General features: G+C 36.6%; 2 protein-coding genes across 5 annotated transcripts in view; one reads left to right on the top strand and one right to left on the bottom strand.

The window, feature by feature from the left end:
• The window catches only part of ZRANB3 (zinc finger RANBP2-type containing 3), a 63,134-nt gene extending 54,326 nt beyond the window's left edge, over positions 1-8,808 (top strand). For all 4 annotated transcript variants that reach the window (XM_088146499.1, XM_088146498.1, XM_088146500.1 and 1 more), the window contains 6 exons: positions 166-267; positions 2,789-2,934; positions 4,280-4,423; positions 6,291-6,690; positions 8,018-8,149; positions 8,290-8,808. In XM_088146499.1, the coding sequence (XP_088002625.1) occupies positions 166-267; positions 2,789-2,934; positions 4,280-4,423; positions 6,291-6,690; positions 8,018-8,149; positions 8,290-8,388 (1,023 nt within the window). In that variant the 3' untranslated portion in view covers positions 8,389-8,808. The remainder of the gene's footprint in view (positions 1-165; positions 268-2,788; positions 2,935-4,279; positions 4,424-6,290; positions 6,691-8,017; positions 8,150-8,289) is intronic.
• A 431-nt stretch (positions 8,809-9,239) lies between these two features.
• The window catches only part of RAB3GAP1 (RAB3 GTPase activating protein catalytic subunit 1), a 31,167-nt gene continuing 25,423 nt past the window's right edge, over positions 9,240-14,983 (bottom strand). The window contains exons 23-24 of the mRNA XM_007427042.4: positions 14,189-14,291; positions 9,240-9,782 (exon numbers count right to left, since the gene is read on the bottom strand). Coding sequence (XP_007427104.3) covers positions 9,540-9,782; positions 14,189-14,291 — 346 coding nt within the window. The 3' untranslated portion in view covers positions 9,240-9,539. The remainder of the gene's footprint in view (positions 9,783-14,188; positions 14,292-14,983) is intronic.

Genomic DNA, 14,983 nt, shown 5'->3' with positions numbered 1-14,983 from the left:
TACATTTCCACATGGCCTCTACACAGGGATGTAATGTGTACATAGAGATATAATCCATGTGACAAATGACCACTTAAGTTACATGTAAATAACTAGTTCTTCCTTGAAACCTTTAGAGAACTGAATGACTTCCTGATCTAAGTGACTGTTATTTGATTTATCTAGGATGGAGAGCCTCTCAACTGCAATTTCATTCCACTTGATATAAAAGTAGGTAATTGGGAAGATTTACCAGCATGTTTTCAACAAAAGCAGAACCGTACACTGGTAAGTTTAATTCCGTGTTTCTTGATAAAGCTATAAATAAAGCACAAAGTATGTATTTTGACTATATTAATCTGAATTGCTTTTTTAGTGTTTTTTGTTTAGTGATACCTGTTTCTTTGTTGGGAGGAAAACCACACTTTTCTGTACATATACTAAACTGAATAATTTCATCTGTAGTCATAATACGTATTCATAATGCTATTCCCTTTTATGGTAAGTAGCATTATGCAGGGCCCAGAAAAAGAGTAAGAGATAGTAAGGGAAAGAATGTAAGGGCATAAGTTAAGAAAAAGAAAGGAAATAAAATTGAATCTAGTTTACACTAACATCATTTACTGTTTCCATATCCTTCTATCCTTGCAAACCATCCTCGTTTTCACCACATTCATATACCAAATCATAAATTACTTTACTGGCTTTCAATTTCTCACCTCTCTCTTTTTCAGGATCTCATCAATTTCAGCCATAATTTTCTCAGCCTTCTCCTTCACTTTTGCTTATCCACTCTTCCTTCCTGTATTTGTTTAGGAATTCAATCCTAATTCATTCTCTCTAGATGAACAAACAAATTCAATGTACTTCTTTAGTACTGATCACTCACTTTTGAATTCATTCCACATTATCACCTGTCTCTTCTTACTTCTTAAGAAACCTGTTTCGCTGCATTCAACTTCTATGCTTTTCCTGAAATACTAACACTCACTTTCATATAAGAAAATAGACAGAAGCACACTCTTATACATAGCTTCTTTTTTTGCTTCTTTTACTTCTTTTGACAAACATTCCCCATGACGGACTACCTACTATTCGCTATCTTTGTACCAGCATGTGTATAGCGTAAAAATTCTGTTTCCCCATTTTTACAAAATGCTGTAAAAGTATACACATTCATTTACTTACTCTAGCTTTTTGCCAGTTATGTATAACTTGCAATTTTTCATTTGATTTCCCCTGTCAAACACGATTACCTTGGTCTTTGATAAACTGATGGTCAGATCTGTATACCTCATTGCAACACACAGTCTTGTATTTTCTGCAGATCATTCAGGTTCTTAGCCAATATGACAACAATGCCTGCATGCATAACTGCACGGACATTTGTGTCCCCAGCCACTATCTCAAGCATTCCTTGTAATTTATCCATAAATAAGTAAATCAAAGGAACATCACACATCCTATGTCTTAATTCCTGCTTGGTGTTGAACCATTTGCTAAGTTTCCTGTTTATTGTTACATATGCTTTTACTACTTATTATATATCATTCTTAACATTCAGCACCCAAATTCCATATTCACACGAAACTAGCCGTAGTTAATCTTATTGTACATTCTCTGTAAATTAATAAATGTACAATCATTGTTCTTTCTCCTATGTGTACGTTTTTCAGTACATTAAATTTGCATTTGAATATAATTTCTTTAAAACTTCTACTCTACAACATAATTAACTGTATCTGGCCTTACAACTGTAATAAACTGATTTGATTTAATTGACATAATTAACTGTTTGACTTTTTTAACCTGACAGAATATACAAAAACTTACAAATGTTTGTTTTTGAAAATTGTAACTTGTAGACTGGTAAGCACAGGTGAGGTTCTAGTGGGTTTTTTCCCCTTCAGATTACAACAACATCTGAAAATACAGAAGTGTTCATTGCTGAGTCATCAGCTGCTCCTATGTTACAAAACAAAATATAAAATAATAGGCACAAATTAATATTTTATGAACAAGCGAGTGTATGTACAAGAAGGATAAAGCCTTTTCTGTTTTCAAATGTGTCAAACAGACACTAGAAGTACACAGGAACTCTCATGTTAAATGCAATCACTAATATTTGTACAGTGTTCTCACTGCTTACAACCTTATAATGGAAGATCATTTCCTAATAGTTGAAGAGACTAAGGCTGAGAAAATGGTTTGGTTACGGTAACCTAGTACAGTAAATTTATGAGAAAGATGGAATTTGAACAAGGATGTTCTTGCTTGTAGCTCAGTATCAAGCCACTGTGTTGTATCTGTATCCATGGCTGAATGGACATATACATTTGCATAGATGTAGATCTAGATCAAGGCAGGATAATTTTCGGCTGTCCAGTTGTTGACAGGCATAGCTCTTAGCATGCTGATTGATAGGAAAAGGAATCCATCAAGAAAATTTAAGTTCTATATCTGAGTCCTGTTTGTAACTACACTAATGCTTGCCCGCTTCTCTTTTTTTCTGCTGTGATTTGTGATGAAACATTGGGAGATGGGGGCTGGCTCAGTAGATGTTTTCTGATCTACAGGGATTGGATGTTACTGAGTTTTCCCTCTTCTCCTGGGGTTCCCTACCCCATCAATGCTGCTGCTGCTGCTGCTTTAAGAACAACTGCATTTCTCTTTGAAACAGTTGCTTGTTTGTACAGGTAAATGACATAAAGAGCATGTCATTGGTTGAAATGTTTTTAAAGCCCGCTGTTATCTATTGGCTATATGTTTAAAATGTTTACCATTTTAATAAATAACAATTATCTTCTAGATACTGAGGTTTGTGAGAGAATGGAGTAGTCTAACAGCCATGAGACAGAGAATTATCAGAAAGAATGGCCAGATTTTTTCTAGTCCTGTTCTTGCTGCAGAAGAAATATTGTCTAAACAACAAGCCAAACTCACCAGTACCAAACGGTGTGTGCTGCTAGCCTCTTCTCTACTCTGAAAGAAGGATGGTCTAAGTATTATGTCTAAAGCAGTTATATTATGCTTTCGTCATGATGATGCTAGGTGAAATGACAATCCTCTTTCAACTGCCTTTGTACATAAAATGCTTTTTGACTTGCATGGTTGAAAAAAAAAATCAATAGTAGTGCTTTTCCCTACAACAGTGGAAGGTTTCTTTCATAAGGTTTGCTTTTCCCATTTGCTCCACTTGATAAGGCTACAAAGATATTTTTGATAGGCTTACCTCCAGTTCTGGTCTTAGTGTGAAAAGCCAAACTGAACTGTGAAATGCTGAGGAACCCTGCCAGGGAGAAGAGGTAGTTGACTTTAGTTTGCCATTTTAACTAAATTGGAAAACCTTTTTTTTTTAATCTGGTCCTGGCCTTAAAATAGGACTTAAAATCTCACTCTTGCTACTGTATGTATAGACCTGCACAGAGTACTTACATCTGCAAACCATGTGGGTTGCTGTTACTAATCAAGGAACTGATCACCACTCAATATATTTGGCTAGTACAGATGTAACTCTTTCACCACATGTTATGATGAAGAGCTTGTGTGAAGAAACAAATGTTCTACAAATATATCATTTCTTTTTCCAGGTTTGAATGCTAAAATGTAATTGAGAATAGAACTGAAATAGAACAAGCAAAAATAATATTTAGAGGAATTAAAAGTCTTGAATTCATAGCCATTCTTAAGATAGAAAAATCAGCAATTCCTCATAATGATGTATTTTTTAGTTTTGGGGTTTTTTAAAAACCATTTTTATAACTCAGAAGTAAGTAGAAAGTAATGGGGATATACTAATAAACCTTCAAGACACCAGCAAAGCTTTCTGATTCTCACTCTCTAACAAGAGTGACATTAAAAAATTAAATTTTCCTCCCAATTAGGCTGCTGAAATAAACAAAGCTTTTAAGAAAAGTCAATTTCTGAATTTTGAGGATTTGCGAAATCCATTCTGCATACGCTGAAAACAAACTTCTGACCTCCACATATGCAGAGAAACACCTTGTTCTGAAATTCAGTATCTGTTTCTTAAGACACTGTTTTGTACATAGCTCCTTCCCCGTAGGCAGTTTTGGAACTCTTGTGAGAAAAGGATGGATTCTAGAAGCTAAAGTCAGTCTCCCTGTAAAACATCACTAATAAAATGAACATTTTAGAAATAAAAAATTGGTAACTAATGATAATAATGTAGTTTGTTCTTGGAAGAGAGGGATCACCTTGTGGTGGGCATCTGTTTGAGAATTCTGCATCTCAGTTTTTAGATTTTTCTCAGAGCTAACAGCAATGTTTAATACCGTAGGTACATGACAAAAGAGGACATTGCCAGAGCTTCGCTAACAAAAGCTGACAGCAGTGGCGGTTGCGTTCGTATAATCACCAAAACATCCAGAGAAGTTATAGGAGCCCATGGATCCTCGGCTGGAGAAGATAACCATTTTATAAAGTAAGTGTAGTTGTGCTGGGGAGAACAAAGAGAATAGAAATGCCAGTAGAAGTATGAAGAAGAAAAATTATAAAGCATTTAGGGCTTGATAATTGAAGGAGTATCTTCAGAGAATTTATGCCCAGCAAGGTTATATTCTTGTGGGGCCTCTTGGTGTCCCCATCTGATAAAGTGAAGTACTAGCACACTGCGTTTTTCAGTGGCAGTGCTGTAAACTATAAAATGCCCTCCTAATAGAAACTTTGCTGGTGCCTGTTATATTTTCAGCATGAGATGAAAATGCTTCTGATATCTCTAGTGTTTAATCTTTAGTAGGCTTTTTAGGTTCTGGTATTCAGCCTGAACGTGGTGGCGCAGCGGCTTAATGACGCTGGAAGTTGCCGGCCAGAAATGGTCGACACTTCAGTGGTTCGAGCCCAGCTCCGTGCAGCAAAGTAACTCCTGCTTCCTCCCCATCTCCTGTCAACCCAGCAGCTCGAAAACGTATGAGAGTAGATAAATGGGGACTCTCACCCCGGTGGGAGGAAAAATGCTGGCGGCGCTTGGATGGGAGACGGGAGCAGTTGCCGGTAACGCGGAAGCCACACGTCCGAAAAAGCCATGAAGCAACGGAAATCCCGCCTCCTGCGCTCGCCAGCTGGGCTCTGCTCTAGAAAGGAAGCAATGGAAAACCACTTCCGAAACACCTTGCCTTGAAAACTGCAGGGACTCGTCCAGGCAGTCGCCGCAGAATCGGTCACGATTGAGTGCGGATAAAATAAAATAAAATAAAAATTCAGCCTGCAACAGCATTGGATATGTCACCTCTTTTTGGAAAAGGAATTAGCCAAAGGGCTTGGGCAATTTCTCATAAAAAGCCAGAATAACAACTGTTAGTTCTTTGGTAGCAGGCTCACCAACTATCATGACCTTTCTCTTTTTGACTTCTCCATACAGGAAAACATTTTCAGCCTCTTGTCTTCTGCTCCGCAGGTCCTCTGTTGATTTTCTGCAGGAGTCTTAAAATAATTTCTTAGTTTGACCCAAATCAAACTTGCAACATATTTCTGTAAATCAAATTTAACTTAGAATTAAAAGAATCTGACAGGAAGAATATTTAGTATGTTAGAAAATATGCTTACAATAAGGCTGTACTAACTATTTAATTGAATCATTTCTTGTTATACTATGGTAAGCCTTTTACAGCATAAATATGCAACTTTTTTTTAAGGATGAGCACTACGCTTGACTTTTGAGCGGCATGTTAGGAGCTACACTCCAAAAAAATAAGCGAAGACAAGGAATGAGTATATCCCAGTCAAAAATAAAATATGCTTAAAATTAATTGAATATGAGTACTCATGTATTGAATAATTTCTGTTCTCTCATCTCACAATAAAAAAATACATTTTGGCAGCAAATTTGAGTTTTTTCCCCCAAATACAGCGAATATTGTATGCGGTTAAATGTCTATTTCTAGATTTTCCAACTTGTTTTCTGAACTTCCTGGGGGACTGTAGGCTATCCAGTAATGGTACATCATTGGAAAAAGTGGGAACAAATATTTCAGTCCGGTGGGGAGGTTGCAATCTAACTGATGCTTTCAGCCTTTTGGGGGGATAGTGATAGGATCAGAATGGGAGATCTCTAGGAGGCAAAGCACTCATTCCCTTCCTTGAATTCCCTAGCCCTTCTCTCTCCCAAAATTATGCAGTTACCATTCAATCATTTTGTTATCAAAATTTCAGATGCGTAATCTGGGGGTGCTGAAATGAGATGATGGGGCACATCGGCCTACAGATTGTCTACCCCTGTCCTAGTGAAACGATGGGATATAAATGTAAAAACATAATCTAGGCATTTATTTACTGTATTATTTTTATTTTAGGTTGCCTTCAGAAGATGGGAATTGCCCAGATATCAATTTAAATTCTGGTCAGATTGATGCTGTTGAAGAACTTTCATCAAGCAAAGGCTATTTACAGGCTGTAGATAATGAAGGGAACCCCCTTTGCCTCAGCTGCCAAAAGCCAACAATCCAGTTTGAGCCAAAGTTGACATATACTGCCTGGGACACACGATTTTGTTCTCTTAAATGCCAGGAGAACTTCTTATTCCGTACTAATCAAAGTTACCTGAGAACAAAAGTTTTTGAAATAGAGCATGGGGTTTGCCAGTTATGTAGGCTAAATGCCCAAGAACTCTACCTTTGTGTCAGAGATGCCCCAAGGAATCAGCGTAAGGATCTTTTGGAGAAGTCTTCGATGTCCAAGCTTCCTTTAAAACAGGTGAAATATGTGGCTTAAATACAGGAAATTGTTTTGCGATAATATTTTCCCTGTGATGGTTTTAAATGAAGCAGCAATCTAAACCTGTATCCTAAAATGAATGAATGAATGTTTTAAAAATATAGGGGAACTTTGAAAATCTTTTGGAAGAAGCACTTTGATCGCCTTCTGATATTCATTAAAGAAGCCTTTCTTCAAGCTTTCAACAAAGCCTCAAAGAAAGGTGCATTTGCTTCTAGACATCCACACACTAACATTAATGCAACTTCTAAAACAGCCACAACTGTTCCTTTAGGAAGCCTGAAATGATGGGCTTCTTTAAATAAATAGGTACTGGACTTTCATTTGTTAAGGTCTAAAGTACTTTTTCTGAATTATTTTCAGACTTAACAATTACAATAAAGCTATTATCATGCAAAAGTGCTAATCATACAATGAAATAATAAGACTACATAGTTACTGTTATACCCTAAATGTTGTCAGCACTCTTTATCAGGCTTAAGCTTTCAAAGAAAGAATCAAAATTGTGTTGTTCAAACAGCTTGTTAGTTAGCAAGGCGGGCAGCTCTGAATACAGCAGATGTAAGCATGCTATCTGCAGTCAGTAATCGTATTCCTTTGCAAAATGAATTAAGTTTATTTTAGCCTTTTGGAGACAACCTAGCAGATCAAAACCATGAAATAGTCTTGTGTCTCAAAAACTATTAGGTAATAGTAGAATATCATCAGAATTTAATATTATTTTGTAGGTTTCAAATTACCAGTTTTAACATTATAGCCACATACTTTTGATAGCAGAATTTAGCAGCTATCAGATGTGAATCTGTATCTGAACCTAACAATATTTTCAGCTGTACTATATTTCATTCCCAATATTGTTATATAACTCTGTTCCATTAGGAATACATTTGGATGTGCAGTGTACTTTATGCTTTTAGAATGAAGAATAGGTATTTGATTTTCTTTTTGAAGATGGGCTAACAATTACACAATTACGATGCGTATTTGCCACTTTTCCGTATCAGCTTAAAAATTAAGTACAAGGCTGATTTCCCTGTGTTTAAGTCTTCACAGATATTGCTTAATGATACTTGAATTGACATACTATAGTTTGTGCTATCTCTTCAAACCAGCACTACAGTTCTCCTTTGGAGGGACTTGCTCATGGAAGTTTTTATTTTTGAATTTTAAGCAAATGGATTTGATTAAAGGAAGCAAAAGCATACTGGAAAGAAGATATATATGTATGTGGCTCATTTCCACTTATAGAGGGATATGATATCTGACTGCCACTGAAGTGCTAATGATATATCCTATTTTATTTCAGTTAAATGAAATTATACTGAACCCAACTGAGGGCCATTTCTGGCAAGTGGATCATATCAAGCCAGTTTTCAGTGGGGGTGGACAGTGTACTCTTGAAAACCTTCAAACACTATGTACAGTTTGTCACAAGGAGGTAAGTACAGGCTGCAGCAGCATAACATTGTAACATTCATGAACTTTCAACATTAAGAAAACTTAATGTTTTCTCTGTACTGTGCTGAAATTGATTTCTTTTGATTTTTTTCTTTTCTTTTGGTGCTATTTCTTTTCCAGAGAACAGCAAAACAAGCAAAAGAAAGAAGCCAAGTTAAGAAACAATGTGTTGCTTCAAAATATGCATCAGACATCACAAAGTTTTTTGTGAAATTATGAAAATGTTTGTTGAATGGAGGTTATAGCTGGAATGAGTTGATATCAATCACGTATTTCAAATTAAATGTTTAAGGTTGAGCTATTTAGTAAGTTTCTTAGTACATCTCATTTAGAAAATACCATGTGAGAAATGTTAAAATAGCAAGAGTATCTGTATATACATGTTTTTTCTTCTAAGTTTCAAATTTTGAAAACTGAAGATTTTTTACAAATTGTTAGTAAAGTACATGCAAACATTTATTTAAACCCCTATTAGAGCAGCATTACTGGTGCATTTTCTTAACATCTGATACGCAGCTGTGGAATTGATTGGAGGGTAGGTTATATAGATTATAATCTGTATAACATCTTTGCTGTTAAACAAAAGAAGTATCTTTTATAAAATTAAACATGTACATTAGTTCATTTCAAAATAAATTCTGGTATTCTTTACATTAACTCTTTTTCCTAATTTACATAAGTTGAAAAATACAGTACTAACCCATTTTCCACCTACAAGAGCAAAACTGTTGAAATACAGTCTTTTTTTTTCTTTTTTCTTTTTGGTGCATAGAAATATATCGAGGTTAGCATTCAAAGCCAGTGGTCCTCCAGCAGGGATATGGTATCATCTGATGCAAGTATGGGGTGTGATTTCTATGTCAACTACCATTATTTTTCTTGGCTATACTGTATCATGTGAAGCAGAATAACTTAAATAAGTACATTATCATCCAGACCCACAATGAAGTGAATTTTATTACATATAATAACTATATTTGTATAGTTGTAAATAATTTAAATCCATTGACGTACTAGGTTTCTAATACTACTCGCTTTACATGAGCATAAAACGTAACAAGGCTGCAGAACAGTATTGCATAATATAATTTACAATTAATAATACACAGTTCTCTAACATTTCCATTATCACTGTAAAGCAAATTTATTTAAGAGGAATGGATTGCTAAGTAATGATGAGTAATCCTCCAACATTTATCTGTAGACAAGGGAATTCCATGGCGAAGATAAAAATCCTATAAACGTGACGCATGTGAAAATTGTTTCACATAGGCATTACTCTTGAATATTATATTCATTTCCAGAAGACTGGATAAACACCTCTTGATGTACTTGCTTCTGTGGAAATTTTGCTAGAGTGTATGTTAAAATCAGAAGAACGTTGTGTCGGATGAGAAGGCACCAGCAAGTCGGAAATCCTCTTTTGTAAGAACACTGAACATCCGCTGAGGCAAAGGTTTAGAGTAAGGAGCAGGCCGTGGAATAGTTGTACGTAAAATAACCTCACGTCCTGCAGGGGATGGAAAATCTGAACTCATTCCAGATTTCAAGCGTTTTTCATCCATAGAGCCTGATCTTTTTAGTTCTTCCTCATAGGGCATCATTGAGGCAACCTAAAAGAAAGAGAAGCTTCAGCACTGAGTCATTTCACTGGATTCATTTTTTTTTAAACTGAGATACAAGGATAGTACAAAACCATAAGAGTCAAAAGTAAGTATGATAAAGAAAGTACAACGTTCACTGGGATATAAGCTTAAGGAAAAAGCATTTATTCCTTTGCGTTTATGTTTGAGAAATGGACTAATGCGATACAAACACACAAAATATATGTTCTGCACCCACAAGATCATCTCACTGAAGTGCCAAAAGGAAGCTTTAAATGACTTCACACTGATCTCTCCAACAAAGAAAGCAATTTATGTTATGAAACAGCAGACATTTTAACACTGTGATTCAATCAAATGATAAAATTGGGTTGAAATTGTTTTGCTTTAACTTTCTCAACGGTGGGATCTGTAACCAGAGAAACCAACTTTAACTAGGCTTGTTATCAGGATGTGATGCATTAATCAGAACTTTTAATCCATCTATTCTAACTTATGCTGATCCTATCACACCTACATGAAATTTTAAATTGAGATGAGATGAGATGAGATACTGTGCTTGAACAGAGCTGCTACTCAACCACTGAACTATGACTCCTGCTTATTTCAAATTAATTGTCCAACTACTTTGTACAACTGTAGTATGCTACTCTGAAAATTGGTACTTTTTTTCCTTCCAATATCAAGAGGGAAGAATTGGAAAACAAGCTTCATAGAGAAAATAGTTGCAAAGCAAATGGACAATAGTTTACAATTCTAATTCAAGTAAACAGAGACACTATCATTTCATACAGTGTATATTTTATAAATATCACAGTTTGGTGCTTGAAATGCAGAGACATCTGAATAAAATACAACTATATTAAATGACAATGAGCTGAAAGGTATAAACATTAATTTTAAAAACCCTCATATTCTAGAAACCCATTTTCAACAATTTCTTCCATACTTTACTGATGTCAAAGCTCATACTTAATAAAAACTAAAGGTCAGTGCTTTAGTTATGCAGATGACTAGAAATAGGGAAAAATCTAGTTACCTCCTCAGATGATTCAGTCAGCTGGGTAAGAAAGAGAATCAATGGTGAAAGGCAAGTCAGAGATGACTCACAGAGGGTTAGAGAGAGACTACTTTAAGAGGCAGCATGCCTTGTGATCAGATTTGTTTGAAACTGATAAACACTCAGAACACAAAACAGATGTACAACAAACTGATAACAGGTCCAGCAATGTGAATAATCAATTGCATCAACATAGTCAAATCCATCAGATTTTGCCATGCAGCAGATATAACCTATGTATATCCTAGTTCAGTCATTAATGGACGCAGGATCTTCTGACCTGCATAGCTACACATTTACTTCTAGAATTTCTAAAGGGAATTCCTACAAATGTGCATTCTGCTTTAGTGAATCAGATCACAGGGCAGGCAGGCAACATATGCCTATATATCTTTTGTGTATTAAAGTATATGCAGGAGATTGTATCAAGGTTTTTGTATTAATCCAATGTTTATAGTAAAAGACAGTTTTATCAAATAATATTACAAGCAGTCCTCAACTTACAATGGCAACTGGGACTGGAATTGCCATCGCTAAGCGATGCAATCGTAAAGCACAACCGCATCGCTTAGCGACAGCAATCCCTGCGGTCCTGATTGCCATTGTTAACCAGATTGTTAGGCAAGGCAACTTCTGCTGGCTTCCCACAACCAAGCTCATTGGGGAAATGGGCAGGAAGTTGCAAGTCACTGACCAGCAGGCAGGTACATGACTGCTGCAAGGTGGGGGAGGGAGCAAGGGGTTGCGTGGGTGGGTCGCAGAGGGTGCAAGGAGGTGCACGAGAGGTGCAGTGAGGGTGCACGGAAGTGCATAGTGGCACAGCATATGTTGGGGAAGATGGTGCGCAAGGTGCAGGTCGGGGAGGGTGCACAGAAGGGTGCGAGAGGTGCAGCGTGGGTTAGGAAGGGTGCACGAAGGTGCAAGGGGGTGTGGCACAGGACAGTGCGAGGGTGCAAGGGGTTGTGCAAGAGGTGCAGTGAGGGTTGGGGAGGGTGCGTGATGGGTGTGAGAGAGGTACAGGGAGGGTGTGCAAGTGGCTAGCGCAGTGCAACCGCAGAGGGGCTGGGGGAGATTTACCCAAGCAACTTGTGACCTTCCCTGCTGGCTTCCCCACTGGCTTTTTGGGGAAGCTGGCAGGGAAAGTTGCCAATGGCGATTACATGATCATGGGGTACTACAACCAGTCATAAGTTACCAAGCACCAAGATCACGATCACATGACTGCAGGGATGGCCGGAAATCCAAGGACTGGTTGTAACCACCATTCATTCAGCGCCGTAGTAATTTTGAAAGGTCGCTGACCGAATGGTCATAGGTCAAGGACTACCTGTACCTAAAAATCAGCTTAAGTGATTTTCATTATAATGCTTGCTTTAAAATACAGTATTAAGTTCACTAATCATCACAAAGTTTTACTATTCGTGCCAAAAAAATTTCATTTTTTTAATGCCTAAAGGAGAATATTATATTTTAATAGTGGGTCAAAAGAAAGTAACTGCATAACCTCACTGCAGAAATGCTTGTGTAAATTATGAAAGGTGCTTTTAGTATTAGCAATATATTAATACTGAAACAGAATGCCATGGTAAAATGGGTCACAATGGTTCTCTGTGATACACAGATTTCAGCTCTAGCATATAAGCCCAGCATGACAACCCAGGCTGTTAGGTCCTCAAAAATGATTAAGTCCATTTCAGATAACTACAGATTAACAGAGAAGGAACAATTAGCATTGGATGTGGTATCTAGATAACATCTGTAAAAAGAATGCATTTGGAAGGAACCAAAATACCCTAGAAAAGAGACAAAGAATCCTGAAAGATGCTACATTTATTGGTAATCTTTAAACCAAAATAAGCCACTAACATGCAGTAGTTAGTCAAGGAATGAGGAGAGCCAAGTTCAGATCCCTGTGTAGTTATGAATCTTATGGCCGGCTAGTCACTATCTCAGCTCCGCCCAGTTCAAAAGGGGTGTATGTGTGGAGGGGGGAACGAAACATAACCTTCTGAATTAGGTGGAGTGGAGAAAGCGAGAAACAGTTGGGGACAATTATACATGCTGCCCTGAATTCCCTGAATTGCAAGTGAGAGAGAAAATATAATGCCATCATAGTGAAGAGTTGAATCCAGTACTGACTGAGGGGGGAAATGCAGCACAAGGAGGCTTTCTTCCTGCACCAAGTAGCAAACTTTTCTGCTGTAAACTTCTAGCCATGCGGTTTCAGTTTTTCAATTAAGCAGTAATTTTGAGTTGCACCATTTCATCATGTCTTCAATGGGGTACAGCTTCAAGTTTTTTTTTTACCAATATGGAAAGTCTGTAGGTTTCCTGATCTAATAAAATTCAATCACTTCCATTTCAAGCAACTACTTGTGATATACTGTATAGAACTATTTCCCCAGAGCAGTTCTGTAAGCAAACGGGGGTCTTTACAGACTAGCTCTTTCTTGCTTCTCTCTCTAGACCATTATATCCCATGTTGCCGTTGCCCCATGTTTAGAAATCTTCCAGAATACCATACAGTGCACCACAGAAAGTTACAGCCAGAACAGGGAGTTCCATGATCCCCTTACTTATGTAGTAGCACAATTCTATTCTATTCATATGGCTCTTTGCATCCAAGCCTCAGCTTGACTATTTTAAATAATTCTGTAAAGGCTAACTTCTTCCATCTTGCAAGTCATGACCACTCACACTTTCTTAAGTTTTCACTTCTCTTTATACCTCTTCCAATTTTCAGGAACTTGATAGCTGTTTAATTCTCTGCCCCCCACCCTACCCCTTCCTGGTGCCTTTACCTACTCTAGCAAGTTGTTCCAGTCCTGGTCCTAAATCAATATCAGACAATTATGAAATGAATACATGTACATTTTATAAGCTACTATTGTATAATATGATGAAGTATTAGGCTTGAAAATCATTCAGTGCTGTTACAAAAAGCAAACTTGATTTTGTTCTGGCATTCCTAAAACAGTATTACATCTTTTGAATCAACTGCATTAATGCCATATCACATTAAAATACAGCAATCTGTCTGAATTTTTATAAACATTTCATAAAACTATTTCCCTGAAAAGAACAGGTTCTCCCATTTTCTTATTTAATTGGAGATTTAATATAGAATTACACTTCGCGCACCTGAAGAAGTTGAGCCTGGCCTATTAGAGCTAACTGTGCTTAATTTTTAAACTACCCATACAATTTGACTATTTTAGTTACAACAGCTCTTCCTCTGGAAAATACATCCCTAAGTATTTTTATGCAAAAACTAATTTTCAAAGCCTTCAAGTATCATAGCAAAAAGAGCAATTGTTTTATAATTACATTAAAGAAACTAAAAGGTCCATCTTACCCTTTGTGCATTCACAAAAAGTTTGTGAATTATAATACCAGCAGGCCCTCTTCCAGCACCAAGGACAGATACTTCTGGTTGTTCCAGAAAGGAATGTATAAATCTGACAGCACAGAAAAAGGGGGGAAATATGTCAGCAAAAGAATAATAATTATAAGCAGACTTGTTTTTTAAAAAAATCAAAATTGGTATCAACTGAAAGTTCTCAACTGATATTCACATTCAATTGAAAGTTTTCAACTGACATTCTAAATAAATTCAAACTAAATAAATTCAGGTTATTTTATCCATGACTTAAAATCTCTCTTGTAATTAATTTAATTACTAAACATACAAACTACTTCCTCTGAAAGTACTTGAAAAGCATACATGTTAAATACATGAGAAATCTCCAAACCAGTTCCCTTAGTTCTCAGTGAACTTCATAATTCATTTTACTTTTCTTTGGCTTTCTCATCTGGAGAACTTCTGGTGAGTAATATTTAATATAAAGCCACAACAGATTATGGTTTGATTTTGGTTTACCATTTTACCTCGGTATAATCTGTTCAAAAGGACACAATGGTTTGTGCAACAAACTATGGCTACAAAAATAAATAAATAAATAAGCTAGCTTAGTAATAGGTGTGAATGCAGTATTAAAGATGTGTATATTAAAACTGATGAATAAAAGCATATAGGTCTGCTGCCTGATAAAAGGCTTGTGGATTTGTACTATTTTCACTTCCTTACTATGTTGGGACTGAATGCCAATCAAGGAATGAGCATGTGTTTCAGTCTCTGCATCAATGGCTA

Source organism: Python bivittatus, unplaced genomic scaffold, assembly GCF_059951505.1.
Source record: "Python bivittatus isolate LINGU-HERP-01145 unplaced genomic scaffold, Pbiv_v1 ctg000480_np1212, whole genome shotgun sequence".
Classification (NCBI taxonomy): domain Eukaryota; kingdom Metazoa; phylum Chordata; class Lepidosauria; order Squamata; family Pythonidae; genus Python; species Python bivittatus.
This window is presented reverse-complemented; position numbering and strand designations above follow the sequence as displayed.